This window comes from Helianthus annuus, chromosome 2, assembly GCF_002127325.2.
Source record: "Helianthus annuus cultivar XRQ/B chromosome 2, HanXRQr2.0-SUNRISE, whole genome shotgun sequence".
In the NCBI taxonomy this organism is placed as follows: Eukaryota; Viridiplantae; Streptophyta; class Magnoliopsida; order Asterales; family Asteraceae; genus Helianthus; species Helianthus annuus.
In genome coordinates, this window is record NC_035434.2 from 173,088,519 (window position 1) to 173,108,624 (window position 20,106).

At 34.3% G+C, this 20,106-nt stretch overlaps 1 protein-coding gene and 1 pseudogene across 1 annotated transcript; both read left to right on the forward strand.

Moving 5' to 3' along the window:
- Positions 1–1,312: 1,312 nt before the first annotated feature.
- Positions 1,313–4,187, forward strand: LOC110927261 (annotated as a pseudogene).
- A 9,606-nt stretch (positions 4,188–13,793) lies between these two features.
- Positions 13,794–14,777, forward strand: LOC110901071 (F-box protein CPR1). The gene has a single exon (XM_022147926.2). It carries the CDS (start codon positions 13,794–13,796, stop codon positions 14,775–14,777), a length of 984 nt encoding a protein of 327 aa, XP_022003618.2.
- Positions 14,778–20,106: the final 5,329 nt, after the last annotated feature.

Sequence of the window (20,106 nt, forward strand, 5' to 3'; positions counted from 1 at the left end):
AAGAAAACAAGTAAAAACAAGTGCAAAACCAAGTGTTTCAACACACCAAAACTTGTAAAAACCCGGTTTTAAACAAGGTTAAGAGCCTTAGCTCTGATACCACTTGTAGGTCCCTATTTCGTGGAGGATTACGAACCTAAACCTTGTTATACAAACCTACTAGCGAGTGCGGAATCCAAGCTAGCAAGCAAACCGAGTTAGTAGCAAGTAGAGAAACAAACACACAAGTTCACCGATTAACACAACTTGTATTAATGCAATGAGGGTTCGGTTACAAGCTCAATGTTTACAGAAATGTTCTATAAACTCTCTAAGGTGTGTGTGTGAGTTTGGACAGAATGCTCTCAGCCTGTGAGTGTGTATTCTTTCTGTCTTGTGTCTGTCTCTACTGAAACTCAACACATGCATGGGTATATATACCCAGCTCATGAAGTCTTGATCGAAGGATCTGATAGATGGTCCGAAGGATCATCTATCGATCATAGTTCACACGAAAGATCAGCATGGACCTCGAAGGATCATCCTTCGAGGTCTAATGGTCGAACCATGGTCGAACCATATCTTTCGATCACCTCGAAGGATCAGGTGTATCCTTCGAGGCTATCCTTCGATCAGAACATCTTTCAAATGTTGTCCAAGTCAAACTAGGAGGATAGTTGACTTGGTCAACTTACAGACTACCAAGGACATCGTTTACATACAGACCGAATACAGACAAAGTACAGACACAAGTGCACCAACAGATCTATCTAAAGAAGAATTTGCGTATTCTTGTGTTGGCTACGTATGGTTGATGAAAAAGTACAATGTAAAAGAGTCATCGGAAATGTTGTCACTTAACTCATTGCGTCATGAGAGGAAACATAATATTGTGCACTACTTGCACTTACCCAAGGATGAGAGTTTCTTCCTCCATTGCTTCTTCGAATCATGGTTTTACAAGGATTTGGCTTTTATTGATGCTCCTATTTTTGTGCAGAGCCTTGTGTCTCCCCACAAGACCAGGCGGCGCCTACTGGGGTTCCGATCTAGGAAATAGATGGAACCCATATGTGTTGAAGACAATGGTACTTTCTTGGTAGTACCCAAATATTTGCCATTCACTAGTTTTAACATGTTTTCTAAGTGTGTTCGTTTTGACCTGAACCCGTTTTGCCATTCATATATAAACCCAATGTGTTCCACTGAAAACAAGTTTAATAATATAAATCTTTGAAATAATAAATTTTGAATTAATGTTATCTTAGCCTTCAATTTACTTGTACCATAATATATAGCATTCACTCACTTCAATTCCCTTTCTTTTTTTTTTTTTTTTTTTTTTTTTTTTTTTTTTTTTTTTTGATTTTTCAGTTAATGGGGGAGATCCAGCTGGAGGACCAAGCGGACGTTTATCCGTTTCCTAATTTTCTTCTGCTTAATTTCTAGTAGTTTCTTGTCTTTGATGGATTCAGTAATATATTTTTTAATACTTCTTAGTTTTAACACTTTTTTCAGTTTATGTTGAATTGATGATGGGTATATTAATTTACATGGAGAAGTTTAACTTAATTACATTCACTAAACAAAGTATCTCATATAGAGTTGTTATTCTATATTGAGATTTTATCTATTTATTTTTTTAGAGGTATGTATTATTCACAATCGCAATTTTAGTTTGTTTAAGCTTTGTTCTTGATTCATTTGTTTGAATTGTCTTATGAACGTGTTTAAAATAAATGTTTATAGTGATTTTCCCTAAGTTTTATAAAATCAAAATTTTCTAGAGTTTCAAGAAGCAGACACAGAAAAAAAAAAAATCAGATAAAGAAAATTAAGCTGGGATCAGAGGGGCTAGAGGTATCTGCCATTGGATTAGAGATGCATTTTCTTAGATCTAGTTTTGCTTACATTTGGTTGCTTTTTTTTGGCTTGCCTAATTAACATAGGGATATCTTCTTTTTATTCTCTCTTTTTTTTGTTTACTTAAACTTTTTATTTATAATTGTCATTGTTATTAGAGCCAATGTGTTTCAGTGAATTATATATATATTTCATGATAGATTTGTTAAACGAATCTTATCTGTACGGCAATGACCTGGTCAGTGAGTTCATCTTCTTCCTTCAATATAAAAAGTCACAGCAAATGACACACTGGGCAGCATTTACACACATGGCCTCATTGGAAGTGTCACAACTGAAACTAGGTTCACAAGGTCTGATTGTTTCAGCACAGGGATTGGGTTGTATGGGCTTATCTACCAACTACGGACCACCAAAATCCGAACCCGAGATGATCAAACTGATCCACCATGCCATCGACTCTGGGGTCACCTTCCTTGACACCTCCGACTCCTACGGCCCACACACCAATGAGATCCTCATCAGCAAGGTCGATACTTACAAAGCTCAGATTAGTGTTGGGCCGCTTATTATCATTTCAATTTAAAGGAATGTTATACTTTTTTGCAGGCCTTGAAAGGAGGATACAGAGAGAAAGTTCAAATCACTACGAAATTCGGCATACGATGGACGGATGGAAAGCCGGACGTTTGTGGAGATCCGGCGTATGTCCGGTCAGCTTGTGAAGCTAGCTTGAAAAGACTTGAAGTTGACTATATTGATCTCTACTATGCTCATAGGATTGACACTCGTGTACCAATCGAAGTCACGGTTTGTCTCTCTACTTTGAGTTATTAGAATTTTGAAATTTTGAAGCTGAATTCGAATTCGATTGGAAAAAACCTATTCAAATTCGGACTGAATCTAAATTCGATTTGATCCAACTTAAAAATGTAAATTTGTTCGTTTTGGATTTAAATAGCTCATTATTAAAGTTATATAAATAATAATATCAGAAATTGTATGTATAGTTAGAATTCTCATTTTTATTTTTAATTCAATCAAAAATCACAAATTTGAATTTGATTTCGAAAATACAAATCCTTTATATCGAACTGAATTCGAGTTTTTCTTGTTCGATTCGAATATCGAACACCGTTACTCTTATAGTACCCAGGGGCGAAGTATAGAAGGGGCGGGGAGGGCGCCGACCGCCCGAACTTTTCGCTCAGTAGTGTTATATATGTATTTTTAATATAGAAAATTTTAGGTATATACGTTTTCGACCCCCCGCTTCTATAGAAATTTTTTGGTATATACGTTTTCGACCCCTCCCGTCATTCGGGTCAAGCTTCGCCCATGATAGAGCTGAGTTAACGCTTTTATATATGTGTGACAAAATGTAATGAACACAGATGGGAGAACTGAAGAAACTGGTAGAGGAAGGCAAAGTGAAGTACATAGGATTATCGGAAGCATGTGCTTCAACAATTAGAAGGGCTCATGCTGTTCATCCGATAACAGCAATACAGGCCGAGTGGTCTATATGGGCACACGATTTGGAGGATGAAATTGTTCCTACTTGCAGGTGATCTTCTGGAGTTTGATCTACTTTAGGGAAATCCGAATGTGACACAATCAAAATCCAAACTAATATACTTTGATGCTAATTTTTACGGTCTTCTTTGTAGAGAACTTGGCATTGGGATTGTTTCTTACAGTCCTATTGGCAGGGGTTTCTTGGCTAGCGGTCCTAAATTGGTGAAAAGCTTGAAAGAGGGCGATTTTAGGATGGTATGATATGGGCAATATACAAAAGTTGTCGATTATGATACTCTTCATATGTTAATTAATTATACAAACTTCCGACATACTTTTAAGTTGTATTGAGACTTGTTGCAGGGTAATCCAAGGTTTTAGAATGCTGAGCACAATAAGAATGTATTCGAGCGAGTGAATGAGATGGCTATAAGGAAAGGGTGCACCGCGGCTCAACTAGCACTGGCTTGGGTGCACCACCAAGGAACCGATGTGGTTCCAATTCCAGGGACCACTAAGCATGAAAACTTGAACCAAAACATTGGATCTTTGTCTGTAAAGCTAACACCAGCGGAGATAGTGGAACTTGAATCGTTTGCTTCAGGTGATGCCGTGTTGGGCGATAGATACGCATACAAGCATTATACCTGGAAAAATTCAGATACTCCTCCATTGTCATCTTGGAAAGGTATTTGAACTAAAATAAGTTGACTGATAAGAGTCATATTGTAAATATCGTTGTAGTACCAGTGTTGCTGATGTAGAAGCTAGCTGTCAAGTTGTCGCATGTCACAGCTTTGCCATGTCAGCTTTACTTTGCTGGTTTCCTTTATGCTTATGGGTGGCCAAACGACAGGTCAAAACGGCTATTTATCTTATTACTAGGTTGTTGCTGGTTTCCTTTAATAAATGATCAGTGTCTGGTACAATTACAAAACCGAATGCTGTAGTTGGGGTTGGTTCTTTAGAAACTAAAAGAAAGTTGCAAATGTCATCTTGAAAACTGGGCCGCTCGGTTGGATATCACGTAGCAATTAGTTAATTTACTATATATATTAAAGTGAAAACTGAATCGGTACTTGTGTTATAAGAACGAAAGAATGCTGAATGAAGGGAGCATTTAAGTAACACTTCTTGTGTTAATTCTATGGAACTTTTTCAAAATATAAGACCATGTCAGTGTGATCGAAAATTTACGGGGAAGAACTTTAAAACTCAAGTTAATGAGTTTTAACATTCATCTAACTTCCAATAATGATAATAGAAGAAACAAATCCTAGCTGTATGGTTTTGTATCTTCTCCTATAGGGTGACGTCTCCGAGAATCGTTGTCTAGCTCCGGAAAGAGGTCTACAAAACAGAACATCATTAGACACGCCACAGGTAGGGAAAATCAGTCCGTTGTCCCTTTCATCAAGTGGTGTGTTCCCTCCAGGATTAACCATTTGCCTAATGTAAGCCTTGCTCTCGTTGGTGGAAAATATTCCAAATAAGAGGTGTATAATATAAGTGAACACCAGAGAAAGAGAGCAGCTGCTTTAATAGCTTTGGGCTTGGGCCGGCCCAACATAGCGGGTTAGTTTGGATTAGTGGTGCACAAAAAACCCAAACCCGGACCCGAAAATAAAACCCGGAACCGGGTATTATAAAACCTGGGTTTTTTATACCCGAACCCGAACCCGACCCTAGCCATAGGGTAGGGGTTGGGTATGCATTTCTGTTATAAAACCCGAAACCGGAACCGGGTTATTTTATACCCATTTTCAACCCGAACCCGGAACCGAGTTTTTTCAATACCCGGTCCAGGTTTCCCAATACCCTGTTCAGCTTTTTTCGTTTTTTGTGTTTTTTCGAGTTTTGTACCTTGGTAACGGCTATATAGCCTTTAGAAAGTGTATTATGATCATTTGTTCGGTTTACATTGTATCTCTCTACCCTATAAAAGGGGTCTTTGATGACGAACAATAAACGAAGACAATCAAGTTATAAGTTATTCGAAGCTATCTATGTTCATCATCTTATTCGATCCAGTTCAATGATTATTTAGGTGTCATGTATTTCTATGTTTTATGAAATAAAAAGATTTTGCATTTTATATTTCTATGATATATCCAAAAGAAATGAATACCCGAGGCATACCCGCACCAAACCCGAACCCGAACCCAACCCAATCCATACCCGACCCTACCCGCACCCGAAAATAGGGTATTATAATACGCAGGTATTAGAAACCCGACCCGAACCCGGGTATATAGGGTATACATTTTTTATATAAAACCCGGACCCGACCCGTGTCAATACCCGATTTTGTAGAACCCGATCGTACCCGAACCCCGTTCCATACCCGGAACCGGGTATTCAGAAAACCCGATTTGTGCACCACTAGTTTGGATACTCAAACCAGTTTTATGTATTATATAACTAGCATTTCTCCGGACCAAATTCGAAGTGTATATACTCAAAGCGGTTTTAAACTAGGGGGTCAGATGAGAATGTTTCAGGATCGATTTAGGATCCAGCTTTGAATGTGAATAATTTTACGATGCGGCTTTGAACCTGGATCTATTTTGGTTGTGCACCTCTACTAAACAGTATATTTTTTCAGTGTTAACTAAATCACCCTGTAGTCGTAATACTCGGCTCGTCGCTACTTTGATTCAAAAGGTAACCGATGGTTCCGATTGACTTCGTTCGTCTACCCGCGGACCTTACTACTGTTCTAAGCTTTTAACTACTCTTCACTTTAACTTCAACTCAAATCCATATGTTGATCTATTATAAAACTGAAAATCTTGATGCTAATACATAATTGCTCGGTGATCAAATCATATTAACGACACTCAAAATCTCAAACATATTACATCTACGGGTATACGTTAATGTTTTGTGAGTTGATTGTGATTATTTGATGGTAGGGTGAAGTCCACTTTGGTGGCAATGTGTGAGCCATACGTTGACATGGAGTAGCACAACGGAAACACTAAACAAGTCATGGTTCGATGGAGGTATAAGTTTGACATGTTGTGAAAGAATTGAATGAGCTTGAAGGGAATGGTTTATTTAACTATTTTTTTAATGACAACTCATACACTCTCTAAATCTTTTTGTCCCTCTGGCGTTTCGTTCGGCTCCTTGGCGCCGGAGGCGGTTCGGTTCTTGGCTGGAGTTCAGCGTGTGGTCCACAACAACTTTTCGACCCCTCAGGTGCGAGGCTTTGTTTTTAGTAGATTAGTGTTTTTTTATTCAGAAGGGGATGGCGGCGCAGTTTGTTGCTCGTCTACCTGGTATCCTTATGTAATTTGTCCTGATGATTGGAATGAAACAATATACTATTTTCATCTTCAAGAGAATTAACTACATTATATCTTTTTATCTCTAATTCTATTACTACCTCCGTCCCATTAATTGTGTCTTATTTTGAATTTTCAAAGTCTTTATTTATAAACTTTGACTTATTTTGAATTTTCAAAGTCTCTAATTCTACTACTACCACTTAGAAAGACAAAGTCTTATCCAACACCTTGATATCGCTAAAATTTCTATATAGCTAAATTATATCTCAAATATGGGGTGAACCTTGTAGTCTTCTATGAATAAATCAAAATAGAACAACAAAAATCAAAACATCAATCAAAATAGAACAACAAAATGTAGCTGAAGCAAACTCTACAACGAGGGACCAAACATATAAATAGTTTTAGTGAGGGGCCAAATCTGTGAATTTACTAAAGTATTGGAAATATGTAAATTACCCAAAATTGAAAGTATATAACCTCTACGTTTACTCCATTCGTTTCATTCCTGTTAGGGTTTCAACATTCAACTTGAATGGCAGAGCTTGCTCATGACGATTTAGTTGAGCAGATACTCATAATATTAGACGTGAAGGATCTGATCCGGTTCAAGACTGTGTGTAAGTCATGGCATTCTTTAATCACAAGTCCTCGTTTTATCAATCGTCATCTGATTCGTAGTTACAACAAAGATCGCAACAACAATGAGATTGGACATAGAAAAATTGGTCGTGGTCATCAGAACAGTCAAAGAATTGTTTTAGCACCTACTTATGGTCATAGGCTTGTTGGTTCTTCCAATGGCCTGGTATGTATCATCATCAAATCTGAGTTTGGTTGTAATGTTTTAGTAAGCAATCCTTCGACCAGAGAAGTACGACAGCTGAGACCTTATTCCGGTTTGATAAGTTCACTATTATGTTGGGGTTTTGGTTATGATTCATCCAGAGATGACTACACAGTTTTCGTAGGGGCCCGGAAAGGCAAGAATCAAACATGTTTTCAAGTCTTGAGTTTGAAATCAAATGTGTGGAGAGTTATTGGAGAAGTGAAATATAAATATGGATGGTGGTTTAAACAGGATGGTGTGTTATGCAATGGTGCACTTCATTGGATTCTCAGAGATGATAAAAACGAGAAGTATATAATTATTGGTTATGATTTATCTAAAGAGGAATTTAGAGAAATCCCACAACCTGATGATCCAGGATTTGAATGGACTTTTCTTAGCTACCTGGGAATTGTCAAAGAATGTCTGTGCATTTCCGTAATGTCGGTATACTTATAATGTTCATGACATATGGTTGATGAAAAAGTACAATGTAAAAGAGTCGTGGGAACTACTGCCACATGATCGCGAGATTAACTATGATATTGTACACGAATTGACAGCACCGCGGGAGGATGAGGATTATATTCTACCCCCGACCTCGTGTTATACAATTCATGTTGGTTGGGATTATATTTCGACCCCCATATTTGTGCCGAGCCTTGTTTCTCCCCATTCTAATAGGAGTGCCAAGGTGGGCTCTATCTATTATATATTTCCTTTTTTTTCATAGAAATTTGCCTTCACTTTTGATTTCTTATTATCCTTACATTTTTCCTTCATTAACTTTTCTTCTTGGTATGTCGTTAATTCCTCAGCAGTTGATCAAGGGACCAAATGCCTGAGTTTGATGATGTTGAAGCAATCTAGATGTCAAGAGTTCTGGTATAAATCTATCTTCTAGTTGTTTCTAGTATCTTGTGAGTGATTATTTCGAGGAATTCGTGTTTAAGTAACTCAACATTAATGGTTTTTAAACGTGTTCTATTCACCCTTTGAATTAATATTTGGCACCCATGATCTAGACGTATAGTGTTTGCCCCTCACAAAAGTGGGCGGGTTCAAATTCTTGAAAATGCAAGGTTACATGGTATTTAGGTGCAATAAATTGTTAAGAAAAAAAAATGATGATATTTGGCATTCATTCACTTCCCTTTTTTTTCTTTATTTGATATTTCAGTTGAGAGGGGAGATCCAGGATCAAGTGCAATGATTTGATGCTTTAAAAATTTTCAACAGGGGAGATTTGTCATCAGTCTAATAATTATTTTGTCTATCATAGATTCAGTAACTGTTCAATACATTTATCTTAAATTAGTTAATATTTGACATTCATTCACTTGCATTCTTGCTGTGTCTTTGAAATGTCTCACTCTTCTTGAGCCATTGGGCTGTGATTTTCTATTGGGATCTTGTCATTTTCTTGTGGTTACCTTATCTTGGTTATTGGCTCGAGTCAGGGCCGGCTCAGCCATTTTAGTGGCCCAATGCTTGTTACAAATTTGGGGCCTTTCTCTGGATTAAAAACACACACACACACACACACAAACCTGTTATAGACTTGTAGTCGAATATAATGTTACACTTTCTCTGGATTAATCAACTAGCAAATTAATTTCAGTTAAGACCTTTTAGCTTACTATATCACGAACATGTTGTAGACTTGCAGCCCAATGTTACACTTATAACTTTTATTTTTGGAAAATTGAGGCCCTGTAGATTTTGGGGCCTAAAGCAGGGGCGGATGTATACACATACAAGGGGGAGCGCCCGCTACCGCTTGGTCAGAAAATTTTTGACGTTTTTAGTGTAAATTTTGGAAAAATTTGACGTTTTTTCGATTTCGTTACCGCCTATTTATAAAACGTTCCCGCTTGATCGGAATCCTAGATCCGCCACTGGCCTAAAGCCCTAGCCTCATTTGGCTTGGGCTTGGGCCGGCTCTGGCTCGAGTGTTCTATATATATGATGAATAAAGTAGCAGTTGTGGGGTCATGATATTCTAGTGAACAAAGTATCATTATATGCAATATGCAGTCATCTGTATAGTCTTTTATCTCTTTATGCCTAAATTTATGGTATTGCAATAATAGTTTGTTTAGTGTTTATCTTTGCTTAGATAGATGGATATAAAGAGAAATAGAGTTTTGGTTGTGCGGTTACCCTTTGAATGACAATTAAATTCATCACATAGCGGCAACCTTAAGTGTCGTTGAACTCTAATTATCAGACCACTTAACGACAGGGTGTAATTTCTGAATTAATTTGAATTTGCTCTTAGATTTGTGAGAGATGGTATGCCGCGTCGCTGATTTTGTCACAGACACTTTCTGTTAGTCGCGAAAACCCTTTGAATAATCCATATCTAAACACCTATAGCATCCCAACCTGCCAAATGAATGAACATGTAATGTCACTTTTTTGAGCAGTTATGATTTGTCGCCAAAACCACTGTTTTTGTCATTTGAAAACCAAACCAAAACCAATTAAAACCGAACCACTTTCTGTTAGTCACGAAAACCCTCTGAATTTATCCATATCGGTTAATTCATTCACTCTCTAAACCTACTCTTAAATCTATCTATGACACTAGAACCGTAGGCTACAGGCCCGCCCTTTGGTTATTAGTTTGACAAATACCTATGCAAGATACTCCTCAGTAACCTGATTAAGATGTATATAGGCAACCACTTAACTATTTTAGACATTCTTAATCTTCAAGAAATCTTGCCTATTTCTAGAAGTTTACTCCTTCATAACTACAATAAAAAATCTCATATAACACTATCATGAAGATCATATTGGTCGACTAACGGGTAAAGTTATATGATTAAAAAAACACTTACATTTGAAATTTCTAGTTTATCTTATTAGCTATTATAAATATAATAATTATCAACTAGGATCTTGGGGCGGGACCATAGTGTTAACGGGCTACGGCTCAACCCTGTATTCGTAATGTTTTTTTTTCGGTTTTATATAAAGGATACCTCTAAAAAATACGAGGATCCCCCTAATCAAAAAATAGGATACTTGATATTACTAAAATCTCATTTTTTTTATAAACACAAACATTTTACAACCCGATAACTTGTAGGATAATTAAGCCCGAGTAATAAAATAAGCACAAATTAACAATATTACAATTGAAAGGAGACCCTAAATATAACTGATAAAGTTAGCCCAAGACTCAAAACAATATTATAATGAATAAGTGATCTTGCTCATCTTATAGTGAAACCGAACACATAGTTCTTGTGCTTTGGTTTATCGGGTAGTGAAGTTAGCCTTGGTTTTACCGGTTGCAACCACAACCGTTTGAAAGATTTTTTTCTAAATTAAAGGTTGTCAAGATAGGTTTACTCAATCGAATGACCCGAAATATTTGAACAATGTTATGGTTTGTGTGGTCGAAAAAGAAACGTTTGATAAATTAAAAGACGACGATTTGGTGGAAGGATTTCAAGCTATGAAAAGAAAAAGAGGGCAAATCTATTAGCTTTATGTTTTACTTTATTGATTATCATTTTTTATTGTATGATTACACGTTAATTTTTTTTGGATATTACTAAATTAATGAGCTAGCTTCGCCACTATTAGGATCTATAGAGCTATTTAGAGTAGCTTATTTTGAATTATTGTAACGGAGTTTATGAGTCTTGAGACAAAAGCCTTTGAATTGTATCATTAAACTTAATTAATTATCAGCTTTGCCATAAAGCCAATTCTCGTTGATATAAGTCTAAACACTAAAGTATTTATGTATTTTTACTTGTATGAATTGTAATATCTGTATTAGGTTAGAACCATGTGTATTACATGAGTTGAATAAATGTAATTTTATATACTAAATAATAAAAAATATATATTTTTAAAAATGTTGTTTATTACACGGGTTGAATAAATGTAATTTTATATACCAAATAATAAAACAATACATATTTAAAAATCTTGTTTATTACATGGGTTGTGAATTTAATTTTATATATCTTCTAAATATTAATAAAAGACTACAATTAATGTCACGTGGCAATTTCTCCTTCAACTTCACGATTATATTTTATTTAAAAATATTTTATTATCCTTATCCTTATTATTATTATTATCTATAAATCTCTTAATTTCAATTTTAATATTATATATAAAAAATATTTTGTTATCCTTATCCTTATCCTTATTATTATTATTATTATTATTATTATTAAATCTCTCGATTTTAATTTTAATAACATAGGAGGAAAATTATATTTTTTTTGTCTTTTTGTCTTCTTTTTTGGTTTTTTTTTTTTTGCATTATGATTTTTCATTTTGTAGCAAAACTTTAGTTTTTATAATTTGTGTCACAGAGGTTAAATAATTTTAGTTTTTGTTTTACGTTTTTCTTGTATTTGTTCGTCGTTCGTTGCTATTTAGCACAGTGTTTGATAGTCACATTTGGCCAGTCATGGTTTTTTTTTCAATCGTATTTGGTGGTCACATTTGGTCTTTTAAGTTTGTTTTACCCCCCTCCACTTTCTAGTACACATCCTTATATATTTGACTCCTTCTACGTTTTACGTCACGTAAGTCGCTTTGTGTTGGAAATTCGTGTTTTTACGCTTTACCCGGTTTTGGTCTTCGTTCGATGCTACTTAGCATGGTTTTACGTCCCCATCTTCTCAACGTTGGTAGCACGTTGTTATGCCCACTGGCCCGCAACGCGGGTAGGTTAAGACTAGTTAAATAATAAAATAAAGTTGTATTTTTAAGAACCGCGTGTATTGTACGGGTTGAGTAAATTTAATTTTATATATTAAACAATGAAAAAAGTAACATTTATAAGAAACTCATGTGTTATACGGGTTGAGCACATGTAATTTTATATACTATATAATAGAAAAAGTTATATTTTTAAAAAGCTCTACATAATAAAAAAAGCTTATATTTTTAAAAGCTCTACATAATAAAAATGTAATTTTGTATAGTAAAAAATAAAAATGTTATATCTTTAAAAAACCTCGTTTATTACACGGGTTGAATGAATTTAATAAAAAAATATATCTTAAAAAAACTAACTGATTTACTCAATATACCATCGATGGGGTGATTGCGGTGATGGCTCTTATAAATGTCACGTAAACATAGTGATTATCGTATTTGAGTTTAGAGTTGAACACGAACATAAAAGTATAGAACCAATAAACATTGATTAATATTTTTGTTTACCATTATAAATGTTTTTGAAATAGGTTCTACCCTTAACTACTTTAGTTTAATAAAATAAATAAATCAGTTAAGAACCTCATGTCTTATACGGGTTGAGCACATATAATTTTATATATCAAACAATGAAAAGTTATATCTTTATAAACTCCATTATTATATAGATTGAATAAATCTAATTTAATATACTACATAATAGAAAAAGATATACTTTTAAAAAGCTCTAAATAATAAAAAAAGTTATATTTTTTAAAAAGCTCGCGTATTACACGAGTTGCACAAATGTAATTTTGTATGGTAAAAATAAAAATGTTATATCTTTAAAACAACTCGTTTATTATACGGGTTGAATGAATCTAATAAAAATTTATATCTTTAAAAAAAAAACTAACGGATAAACTCGATATACGATGGATGGGGTGATTGCGGTGATGGTTCTTATAAATGTCACGTAAACATAGTGATTACCGTATTTGAGAGTTGAGAGTTGAACACGAAAATAAAAGTATAGAACCAATAAACATTGGTTAATATTTTTGTTACCCCTTATAAACATTTTTGAAATAGGTTCTACCCTTAACTAATTTAGTTTAATAAAATAAATAAATCATTTACATTATATTAATTTATATTTAGCGTACATCTTTTGTTAATTTTAAGATAAATAATTTTGAAATCTGATAAATATTTTAAAATATAATATTATCTCCTATATGAATAATTTAAATTTATATTAAATTTAATTTTATAATTATCTTTTAATTGATATTAATTATTTATAAAAATTGATGGTTTTAATGAATGACCCATTTATTTCTTTTTACTTGTGTGAATTGTAATATCTCTATAGTCTATATTTGCAAATTGGTTATCACTTATCAGGTCAAAACCCAAAGAAATACATGCAGAAATAACATTTTGATGGGCCTAACATGTTTAAAATGAAGTAAAACGTGGAATTGGGCTCCACCAAACTAGGCTTTCAGCCCAGAAGGACCAAGCAACAACTGATAAATCTCTTGATTTTAGAAACTGTAGATTACCTCTTGATTTTCTTGATTTTGTTATTCCTTATCGATATCGACTAGGCCTCTACAATTAGGGTTTGAATGGCAGAGTCTGTTCATGCAGATGTGCTTGAGCATATACTGATAAGATTAGATGTGAAGCTTCTTATCCGTTGCAAGAGAGTTTGTAAGTCATGGCACTCTTTAATCACAAGTCCTGGTTTCATTAATAGGCATCTTAACCGTAGTTACAACGAAGATCGCTACAACAATAAACTCGACAGTAGAAGAATTAGTTTACCTGATAAATCATCCTCCCATGGCCGTTACAACGGTTATTACAGTCTTGTTGGTTCTTCGAATGGCCTGGTATGCATCATCTCTTGTTTAGTTAGTTGTAAACTTTTAGTATGCAATCCGTTGACTAGAGAGGTAAGACAACTGAAACTTCCGTCGTTGATCGGGTTACCTCTGCTATGTCGGGGTTTTGGTTATGATATATCCAAAGATGATTACATTGTTGTCATGGGGGTGGAGAAAGGCAAGAATCAAACATGTTTTGAAGTGTTGAGTTTGAAATCAAATGTTTGGAGAGTTGTTGGAGAGGTGAAGTATACATTTATGACTAAGGCTGGTATCTTATGCAATGGTGCACTTCACTGGATTGTAAAAGATCAAAACAATAAGAAATTAGTTATTTCTTATGATTTATCTAAAGAAGAATTTAAAGAAATTCCTCAACCCGAAAATGCAAGATATGAATCTACTCATAGTAGCTACCTAGGAACTGTCAAAGAATGTTTGTGCATAATTAGTCGAAATGATTATTTTCCTGTCGTTCACGATGTATGGTTGATGAAAAAGTACAATGTAAAAGAGTCGTGGGAAATGTTGTCGCGTCATCATGACATGAAACGTAATATTGTACACTACTTGGGCTTACCCAAAGATGAGAGTTTCTTCCTTCATTACGTCGAATCATGGTTTTCCGAGGATTCGAGTTATTGGAGATTTACTGTCTTTGTGAAGAGCCTTGTATCTCCCCACAAGAGTGCCCCGGGGGGTTCCAATCTAGGCATTAGATAGAATATGTGTGTTGAAGATAAATGGTACTTTTTTGTTACCCATATATTTGACATTCACTAGTTTCTCTCTTTTATTTTTCAATTATTACTATTTATTTAATTAATTTTATTTATTTTTTTTTTTGGGGGGGGGGGGGTGACGAACCAGTCTTTGAAATAATATTAAGAGTAAACTGCCATTTTGGTCCCTGTGGTTTGGTCATTTTTGCCACTTTAGTCCAAAACTCAAACTTTTTGCATCTGAGTCCCTGTGGTTTCAATTTTATTGCCATTTTGGTCCAAAAATGAAATCAGGTTATATTTGTCTTATAAAATCCTGCTATTTTGTCATTTTCCGCAGAGGTAAAATGATCATTTCTTTTTTATAAATAAATACCATATTTTATAAGACAAATATGACCTGATTTGCCCCTGAGGAAAATGATAAAATTGCAGGATTTTATAACACAAATATGACCTAATTTCATTTTTGGACAAAAATGGCAATAAAACTGAAACCACAGGGACCCAGATGTAAAAAGTTTGAGTTTTAGAGTAAAGTGGCAAAAATGACCAAACCACAGGAACCAAGGAACCAAAATGGCTGTTTACTCTAATATTAATCTAAAGTTTGATGTCATTTTTGGAAACTTTTGTCATCTTAGCAATGATCTTATTACTGTTCACTTGCACCATAATATTTGGCATCAATTAACTCACTTCACTTTTTTATTTTTGTTTTGATTTTTCAGTTATTGGGGGGAGATCCAGGAGGACCAAGTACCACATTTTGATATGTCTTCTAATTCTTTCTAATTTCTAGTAATTTTATTGTCTTTGATGGATTTAATAATTGCTTAATACTTTTATCTTAATTCTTAGTTTTAACCGTATATTTTCAGTTTATGTTTAACTCTTGATGATTATTATATAGATTTTCAAAACTGATTTATGATAGCTGATTAATATTTATGTCTAAATATTAGAACTATGGATCTTTAATATTTATTTCTTGATATGTTGGTTCATTCTTTATGCTTGTTTACATCTGTTTATGTTCATTTATCATCTTAACAATGATCATAAACAAAGCTATACAATTATGATCTTTGGTAGTTTATAATGTCTCAAGATCCTAATGAAACGCTAACGATAAGGCTAAAGATTTTTTTTCTTTTTATTTTTTATTTTTTATTTTTTTGAATGGCGAATTTCTTGTTCGTGATGAGACTTTTACCCAAAACCCCTCACTTTGCTTTAAAATGAGAAAATCAGGTATTAATTATGTATTGTTTGATGACATTTAGATCTTGTTTAGAGGCTTTAAAATTAATGTAGTATAAATTTATTATAAAATGAACGTTGAAATTATAATGGTTGGTAATCTTATCTGCAACCACAAACTACCAACACATATTACTTACTGAGAGATCACCAAAGATCCATATCCGGATTCACCGACAACTTTTGAAATGTCATCCTTTAATTTAATTAGGCTATTGGGTGTGGAGGAGGGTAATCCCTTGAGAATGATCCGTCACATAGGCGTCCATGTCAGCGGATGTGGGGGATGAGCCTAAAGGGATGAGCCTAGGGTGCGGGGATGAGCCCCTTTATATATACATAGGTATGTATGTGTGTGTGATGATGATAAGAGATTGGCCCGTTGAGAAAGGCCGGGGGAGGATGTTGGCGATGTGGACGACCCGGGTGGGGGCGGTGTGGACGGGGCCCGGCGTGGCTCGTCGGTCCTGAGCTGACTCCCACACTGCTAAGCCTTATACTTGCTTATGATGGATTTATGAAGAAAATCAAAAATACATAAATGGCTACATGTACAATTTTCAATAAACTTTTTACAAAATAATTCAAAATAACTTGCAATTAACATTTACATTTACTTACATTTCCTATATTTACATTCAGAGTGAGGAGAATATCTCCCTTTTATTATTGGCTTAGATGGGCGGCTAGTAATAATGCCCCATTAGTCTAGTCAAATTATGATTTTGTTTCGTTTAAATTTACAGTTTTGTTATTAGTTTTGTTTTTTTCTTCTCCTAACCAAATTATGATTTTGCACTCAGCTCAGCTGTCTTGCACTTCCCTATTGGTCCAACCAAATTACGATTTTACCCCATTTAAATTTACAGTTTTGCTATTGGTTTTGTTTTTTTTTCTTCTCCTAGCCAAATTACAAATTTGCCCTTAGCTCAAATTTATAGTTTTGCCATTGTTTTTGTTTTTTCCCAGTCAAATTACGATTTTGCCTCTAGTGTAAAATTTCGTTTTAGTATTTTTTTTTTTTTTACAAGATTATGGTAGTGTTTTGTTTTAATTGGTTGACTCGATGTAATTTTGATTCGTGCCAAGCGGTAGTTTTTCCATCGTTTAGTTTTTTTCTAGCAAAAGTATGGTAGTGTTTTGTGTTAATTGGTTGACTTTATGTAATTTTTTTAATCGTTTTATGAGTAGCATGTACAAGTAACCGAAACACAAACGTACATGCTATGAGAGTGAAATATTCGACTTAGTGCCCCGCAACACGGACGGGGCAAAAACTAGTATACTACAAACATGATAGAGGGGAATGGTGCGAGACAGCTGTCTGGCACTCCTCTATTTGGCCAGCCAAATTATGATTTGTCCCGTTTAAATTTATAGTTTTGCCATTGGTTTTGTTTTTTTTTTTTCTTCACATCCAAATTACGATTTTACTCTCAATTCAAATTTACAATTTTGCCTTCTTCTTTGTTTTTTTTTTCTGTCAAATTATGATTTTGCCCCAGTGTATAATTATAGTCATCATATGCTACAAACATGATGGAGGGGAATAGTACACTCCCACATTGGGTCAGCCAAATTACGATTTTGCCCCATTTAAATTTAAAGTTTTGCCATTGGTTTTGTTTTTTTTTTTTCCTTCACATCCAAATTACGATTTTGCCCTCAATTCAAATTTACAATTTTGCTTTCTTTTTTCTGCCAAATTACGATTTTACCCTAATGTAAAGTTATAGTCATGCCATCATTTTAGTTTTTTTTTCTTTTTTTGTTGACAAAACTATGCTAGTGTTTTGTTTTGTTTTGTTTTGTTTTGTATTTTTTACAAAACTATGGTAGTGTTTTGTTTTAGTTAGTTGACTCGGTGTAATTTTTATTCGTGCCAGGAGACTGCCTGGTAGACGCTCATTTTTTCTGAAAAATTACGATTTTGCCCCCAGTTTAAAATTATAGTATTTCTATAGTTTTAGTTTTTGTTAGCAAAAGTATGTTAGTGTTTTGTTTTAATTCGTTGACTCGATTTAATTTCTTTTGATATCGTGTTATGAGTAGTATATATAAATAATCGAAACACAGACGTAAATGTTATGAAAAATAAATATTCGGTTTACTGCCCCGCAACACGAGCAGGGCAAAAACTAGTTCTGATACATATATTAATTCAACACATTCTAATGAATAACGTTTTTTTTTTGTCTTTTGTGTATTTTTTTTTCTTTTCTTTTTCCATAATAAATACTATGAGTTTTAGTTTTGTTAACAAATTTAGATTTTTTTATAGATTTTCACAAAGTTTAAATGAGTTCAATTTTTTTAATAATTTATCTTTTACGTTTTTTATATTTCGTGTTGCTCGGCTTATATTTATCATATTGTTTGGTGGTGACCACATTTGTTCCATAATGTTTTTTTACTCTCAACTTTCTAATATGTGTCGGTATAAATTCAACTTCGTCGACGTTTTACGTCATGTGAATCACTTGGTGTTTGAAATTTGTGTTTTTATTTTACATTTTTTCCAGTTTATTAACGGTCATTCAATTACTACTTAGCATGATTTTACACCTCATGCCCAACAATAACACAACTTTACATCCTCACACCGTAATACCGGGGTTAAAACTAGTTATTGGATTAAAACTGTACAATGACCCAGACTTAAATGTGAAAAAGACAAATCTTACTATTTCACTGAATTTAAATTCAATGGTAACACATCAAAATTTATAACAATACTAGAGGGATAATCAGGATACTTTACAAAATATGTTATATTTTCTGTTATGTATTCATATATTAGGATGAGTTCAAATCAATACAAACAATTAATTGCACTTATTAGAAAAAACAAAAATAACATTTAAAATGATTTTATTTTTTGAAGACTGGGAGGAGTTCAAATCAATATAAACAATTAATAACACTTACTAGAAAATCAAGAATTACATCTAAAATGATTTTATTTTAAAAGATATTTTGTTTTTATATGAGCTATATATATTGTGAAAGCACCGGATCGATGACGAACATCAAACATTGCACTTGATTCAAGACATGAAGAATAAAATATGAAGAACAAGATAGAAATATGTAGAAGATGAATCTCTTTATTGATGAATCAGTCATCACAGATTACATACCAAAGGAGTATACATCATCTACAAGCTGGTTTAGATCACAAAGATCTAAACCCTAGCTTTCTCTCACTAACACATAGTTTCTCTCTCTCTAGAATTCACACCAGGAGGATGAACGAGTGGGAGAGGTGCACCAAGCTACAAGAGTTTCACAAAGCTTTCTCTAAATCGTTGCCCTAATCTACACAATACACACATATATATAGGCTAGGGACTAAACCTCGGACAAACCAATTCTACACCAAAACTCAGACAAAAGTTCTCCCTAGGAACTTCTTGGGACAAATTGTCCCTAGGAACTTCTTGGGACTAAGTTTGGACACTTGTTCAATAAAGACCCTAAATGTTGGAAGCCTTGCACTTATCACCAAAAGTGCATTAACAAACTCCCCCTTGATCAATGCAGGTCTTCATGTGGTCTTGAATTCTTCGTTATGGTTGACTTTAACTTGGACTTCTGCTTTGGTTGACCAGAACTGATAAGCGACAGTTACCCGGCAGGAACTGCACTTACAGTTTCCCCCTTAACTGTTGCATCAGTTCTGTGTGGCATCGATAATCTTCAATCACTGGATACTGCACTTAGAGACTCCCCTATAACTGAAGATATCATGTTAGCTTTCAACTTTGGCTGAGACTTGATCTTTTAGGTAGAGCACAACGATCTTCAACCCTTCTAATTAAAGACTTGCTGACGATCACTTAAGGCCACTTTGAGAAACCCGAAGAATCCAACATCAAACACTGTAGATCCTCCCCCTTAAACTACTCCCGAATCAAATTAACACGAACCGACCTACAACCACATGTAGGAATATCGCTCGATACATTAATCTTCAAACCTAACCGGTAGCAGAAAGAGACATTGGATTTCCGATGCCCAACCTTGAACACTTCAAACTTCACAAAGACATGAAGCTCAGTTCGATA

Excerpts from the sequence above, each read along its gene's own strand:
- LOC110901071 (XM_022147926.2), top strand. The coding sequence starts at position 13,794 with ATGGCAGAGTCTGTTCATGCAGATGTGCTTGAGCATATACTGATAAGA.